This window comes from Bufo gargarizans, chromosome 3 (assembly GCF_014858855.1).
Source record: "Bufo gargarizans isolate SCDJY-AF-19 chromosome 3, ASM1485885v1, whole genome shotgun sequence".
Taxonomy (NCBI): domain Eukaryota; kingdom Metazoa; phylum Chordata; class Amphibia; order Anura; family Bufonidae; genus Bufo; species Bufo gargarizans.
Genome location: NC_058082.1, coordinates 161,090,826 through 161,096,312, shown reverse-complemented (window position 1 = coordinate 161,096,312; position 5,487 = coordinate 161,090,826). Strand labels below are relative to the sequence as shown.

The following is a 5,487-nucleotide window of genomic DNA, read 5'->3' as shown; positions in this document are numbered from 1 at the left end:
ACTGTGAGATTTGAGTCTAATGAGACTCATGCCCCCACCCTTCCCATGACTGGCAGGTTTCTTTCCCAAGTCTAACAGGGAGGATGGGGGCACAAGTCTCATCAGACTCTCCTCTCTCGCAGTGCTGACATGCTCTGAGAGGTCCCCGCTGTCAGTAATGTTAGACTTGTGGATTTCTGCAGCCTGTCACTTTTGCGCTAGTATTCAGTACTTTGTCACTATACTATGCTCCCACCAGCAAGGGCAGCAAAGTAGAGGTTCCCTTTAAATGTGAATTTAGCATTAGCGTAAAAAAAAGTCAGAGCCCATAAGTTTTTTAAAATTTTAATCCAGATCTGATCCAGTTACACTGATGGAATAATGACATGATAGCAACTTTATTCAATAACTAAAAACAGATTGTCATACCTGTATCTGTCAAACCTTTAGAAAGGTTGAAATACAGTTTTAAAAAGCTTCAGTGTTTAGCTGCATTTTGATGGGTAAAACACATGCCTGTAAAAGTAGCAAGATCTGGTTTAATACTCTTCTCCTTCCTCCTCACCTTCTCCTTCCACAGAGTCTACACCAACTTCTTCATAATCCTTCTCCAGGGCAGCCATGTCCTCGCGGGCCTCAGAGAACTCTCCCTCCTCCATACCCTCACCTACATACCAATGCACAAAGGCACGCTTGGCATACATAAGGTCAAACTTATGGTCCAGCCTAGCCCAGGCCTCTGCAATAGCAGTGGTGTTGCTCAGCATACACACAGCACGTTGTACCTTGGCCAGATCCCCACCAGGAACCACAGTTGGTGGCTGATAGTTAATACCAACCTTAAAACCAGTTGGACACCAGTCCACAAACTGGATGCTACGCTTGGTCTTGATGGTGGCAATAGCTGCATTGACATCTTTGGGCACCACATCACCACGGTACAACAGGCAGCAAGCCATGTATTTACCATGACGTGGGTCACATTTCACCATCTGGTTGGCTGGCTCAAAGCAAGCATTTGTGATCTCGGACACAGAAAGCTGCTCATGGTAAGCTTTCTCTGCAGAGATAACTGGGGCATAGGTGGCAAGAGGGAAGTGGATACGAGGATAGGGCACCAAGTTAGTCTGGAACTCTGTCAGATCTACATTCAAGGCTCCATCAAATCTAAGAGAAGCTGTGATGGAGGACACTATCTGACTAATAAGGCGGTTCAAGTTGGTGTAAGTTGGGCGCTCAATGTCTAGATTTCTACGGCAGATGTCATAGATGGCCTCATTGTCTACCATGAAAGCACAGTCAGAGTGCTCAAGTGTGGTGTGAGTGGTCAGGATGGAGTTGTAGGGCTCAACAACAGCAGTGGACACTTGGGGAGCTGGGTAGATGGAGAATTCCAGCTTGGACTTCTTTCCATAATCAACAGAGAGACGTTCCATCAGTAGAGAGGTGAAGCCAGAACCAGTCCCACCACCAAAGCTGTGGAAGACCAGGAAACCCTGAAGACCTGTGCACTGATCAGCCTGTTAAGAGAAAAGATTATGTGGCACGTTAAAAACAATGCAAGTTTGGACATACTGCCTTAGGTAGTATCAATAGCTGAGGTTTATTCCCCTCTCCCCATTGAAATGGAGACTTCTGGTCTACACAGACTGCATGTGAATCAGCAGGTCATCGCATGACCCAATAGGAGACCGGAACGGAGCATGTATTATGCGCTGTAAGAGTAAATACACTCTAACCTCAGTTCCCATGGTGCCCGGTACTAGTAGGCAAGATAATGAAACAGAATATGGTTTTAAAATGATCATGACTGCTGGGGTATGTCCAAACGTAACAGACAATTCTGCCATCCACCGTGATAGGGAAATCTGCAGCAGAGATCCACACAGGTTCGGCCTTACATCCACACCACATGGATGACATTTTATAATCTCATCCAGTTTCTCGATGCTGTGGACAGACAATCCACAGTTTCTGTCACATGTGGACATGCCCCAATAGTAGAAAATAGTTGCACAAATATACAATTCAGACAACAAACCTTGTGCGTTTACTGACTTAATTAGGTCATTGAACCCACATTTTTTTGAGTCCTGCTAAGCCTCTGAATCCCTGAAAGGACCAGTCGCCTCTTCTGACATGTCTGTTACAGTAACTACTTGCATTCTCTATGCAACAATTCTGGACTATCTTAGCAATAACTGGGGAACAGTCATGAAACTACACTTTTATTAGTGAATCTACAACAGGGTGTGGCCATTGGGGCGCCCTAAACAGTCACACTAGCAGCAGTGATCGGGAGAGGGTCAGACTCTCCACTGCAGGAACTAGTTAAAATATTAATCAATAAGCTTCTAAGCAGCAATTACTGAGGAACATGTTGGATTTTTATGAAAAAGATGCTCCAGAATTGAAAACAGACATGTCTGGAGCAGAGACAGGTCCTAGGTAAGGAGTTTGTACAAGTGGCTCAGATCTAAACCAATGGATGTTTAGGGTTACTGGTCATATTACAATTACCCCTCCGACTAATGTGCTCACCAGTTTACGAATCCTGTCAAGCACCAAATCAATAATTTCCTTTCCAATAGTGTAGTGCCCACGGGCATAGTTGTTGGCAGCATCTTCTTTTCCTGTAATTAGCTGTTCTGGATGGAATAGCTGACGGTATGTTCCAGTGCGTACCTCATCTGTAAAGACAAATAAACATATATGTAGGTCACTAAGCAAACATGATAAGTCTTAAGAGGGAGCCAGGTCACATGTCCTCACCGATGACTGTAGGCTCCAGGTCCACAAACACAGCCCTAGGGACATGTTTGCCGGCTCCGGTCTCGCTGAAGAAAGTGTTGAAGGAATCATCGCCTCCTCCAATGGTTTTGTCGCTGGGCATCTGTCCATCAGGCTGGATGCCATGTTCCAGGCAGTACAACTCCCAGCAGGCGTTACCAATCTGTACACCGGCCTGACCAACATGTATGGAGATACACTCACGCTGCAAAGAAAAAAAAAAAAACATTGAGATTCTTTAGATAGAATGGGAGTTTTCTGCCAAACATGCCCTTCTAGTATCTGGCACTGCCACCTTCAGTCTATACTGGGAATAAGTAACCTTTACACTCAAGCTACTGTGAAACTACAATTCCCAGCAAGCACACATACTTGGCTGCTCTTGTCACTACCATAGAAGTGAAAGGAGGATTCTGGGAGTTGTAGTTCCAGAACAGCTGGAGTGCCAGCAGGTGCTGATCCCGGGTCTATAATATAGAGACAAGTCAAAAATCCTAGTAGGCTAGAAAAAAACATCCTAAACTCTCGCCTCACATAAGATGAAATAGATGTTGTGATTTCTATGTACAGTTGGAAAGGGTTAATCTGCAATAAACGCAAAGTGGCACCCATGAGTCCTTCCGCCTGCAGGGTCAGCTGACTCCGCTTCCACGTTAGCATAGAGACATCTCCAGCGCTCATCCCACCCCCACATTTCATCGTCAGTCTGCAAAAGAGGAACATAAGCTTTCAAATGAATCAGGATTATCCTGAGCTTTCTTTAGAAGTACCCAGCAAGCACTGGTGGCTTACTCCTCCCAACAGCTGCTCCCTGAAGGCAGATAATACTAGATGGTGCTGAGACAGAGGATGAAATGGATAGTGATGGAGCACTGCAACAAGCCCTCCAGTGATGGTCCTACACGCCCAGGGGCTTCCTGCAGCCTCTGCGCCCTGATTTGGAGGGGCTGGCCACAGCATTACAGACCATCCCCCAGCTAGCACCCAGACATTTGTGGCTACTGTCAGCCTCGCCGTCTACAGAGAGAGGGTCTGATCACTACTGAAGACAGACTATCCTCATAGTAAAGGACTGCATCGGAAGCGGCCATAACTACCCCTCAAAAACGGGCAGATCCGTTGATGATGGAAGCGCATAAATCAGTCCTATGCACGGCTCGCCTCATATCACAGCTGAGATTACCGCAGAAAACCTCCCCACTACCTCACCGCCCAAGACTACAGAGCGGACCACTACTTACCATGTTGAGAGATGAGGATTCAGAGAAGAGTATTAAAATTAAATAAAAGTTACTTTATCCAACAGCAACGAGTGGATGTAAGTAACAGAATGGAGAAGATGAGCCGAGCCCTGTGCTTTTATATCGCTCGGGCTGTGACGTCACCTTCGTTATGTTAATGAGATACTGCTATCTTCTGATTGGCTGAGGCGCCGAAGCGAGATGTACGAATCTAGGAGGCGGAAGCTGATTCTCAAGCACCAAATGCATCTTCATGTACCCAATATGGCGTCCTGGGTCTCAGTAACCACGACTCCGAATATGTGTGACAGCTTGTAGTGTGACCAAGGTATTCGCTAATGGTCTCAGCTTTATGTGTAAGGGTCCATTAACAGCGCCGTGGTAACGTTACCGCCTGAGTATTTCGTATTGCATAAAATACTTGTCCGCTGTTACACCGGCAGCTGCAATGCAGAAGCGTGATGGCTGGGCTGACTGCAGCGGTGACTTCATGAGTGGAAATAAATCACAGCGCAGGATGTGACTCATGGAGCCTGTGCGGCTCCCCTCCTCATACAATGGAGGCTGTGCGGCTCCCGGCCTCATACCATGGAGGCTGTGCGGCTCCCCTCCTCATACAATGGAGGCTGTGCGGCTCCCGGCCTCATACCATGGAGGCTGTGCGGCTCCCGGCCTCATACCATGGAGGCTGTGCGGCTCCCGGCCTCATACCATGGAGGCTGTGCGGCTCCCCGCCTCATACCATGGAGCTGTCAGGCTCCCCGCCTCATACTATGGGGGGCTGTGCGGCTCCCGGCCTCATACCATGGAGGCTGTGCGGCTCCCCGCCTCATACCATGGAGCAGTCAGGCTCCCCGCCTCATACCATGGAGCAGTCAGGCTCCCCGCCTCATACCATGGAGCTGTCAGGCTCCCCGCCTCATACTATGGGGGGCTGTGCGGCTCCCGGCCTCATACCATGGAGGCTGTGCGGCTCCCCGCCTCATACCATGGAGCAGTCAGGCTCCCCGCCTCATACTACGGAGCTGTCATCCTCCCCGCCTCATACAATGGAGGCTGTGCGGCTCTCCGCCTCATACTATGGAGCTGTCAGGCTCCCCACCTCATTCAATGGAGGCTGTGCGGCTCCCCTCCTCATACAATGGGGGCTGTGCGGCACCCCTCCTCATACTATGGAGGCTGTGCGGCTCCCCGCCTCATACCATGGAGGCTGTGCGGCTCCCCGCCTCATACTATGGAGGCTGTGCGGCTCCCGACCTCATACCATGGAGGCTGTGCGGCTCCCTTCCTCATACAATAGGGGCTGTGCGGCTCCCCGCCTCATACTATGGAGGCTGTGCGGCTCCCGACCTCATACCATGGAGGCTGTGCGGCTCCCCTCCTCATACAATAGGGGCTGTGCGGCTCCCCGCCTCATACTATGGAGGCTGTGCGGCTCCCGACCTAATACTATGGAGGCTGTGCGGCTCCCGACCTC

General features: G+C 49.3%; 1 protein-coding gene across 1 annotated transcript; it reads right to left on the bottom strand.

Annotated features, from left to right (window-relative positions):
• Window positions 1-308: 308 nt before the first annotated feature.
• On the bottom strand, window positions 309-4,161 carry TUBA1B (tubulin alpha 1b). The gene is made up of 4 exons (XM_044286756.1): window positions 4,011-4,161; window positions 2,752-2,974; window positions 2,521-2,669; window positions 309-1,499 (listed from the first exon to the last, which is right to left on the bottom strand). The coding sequence occupies exons 1-4, from the start codon at window positions 4,011-4,013 to the stop codon at window positions 519-521; spliced, it is 1,356 nt and encodes a 451-aa protein (XP_044142691.1). The 5' UTR covers window positions 4,014-4,161; the 3' UTR covers window positions 309-518.
• Window positions 4,162-5,487: the final 1,326 nt, after the last annotated feature.

Bases quoted from the DNA above. Each gene is read 5' to 3' on its own strand.
- TUBA1B (XM_044286756.1), bottom strand. The intron at 2,670-2,751 runs GTGAGGACATGT...TTGTCTTTACAG, and splicing joins CCTGGAGCCTACAGTCATCG to ATGAGGTACGCACTGGAACA. The intron at 1,500-2,520 runs GTGAGCACATTA...TTCTCTTAACAG, and splicing joins TTGACAGGATTCGTAAACTG to GCTGATCAGTGCACAGGTCT.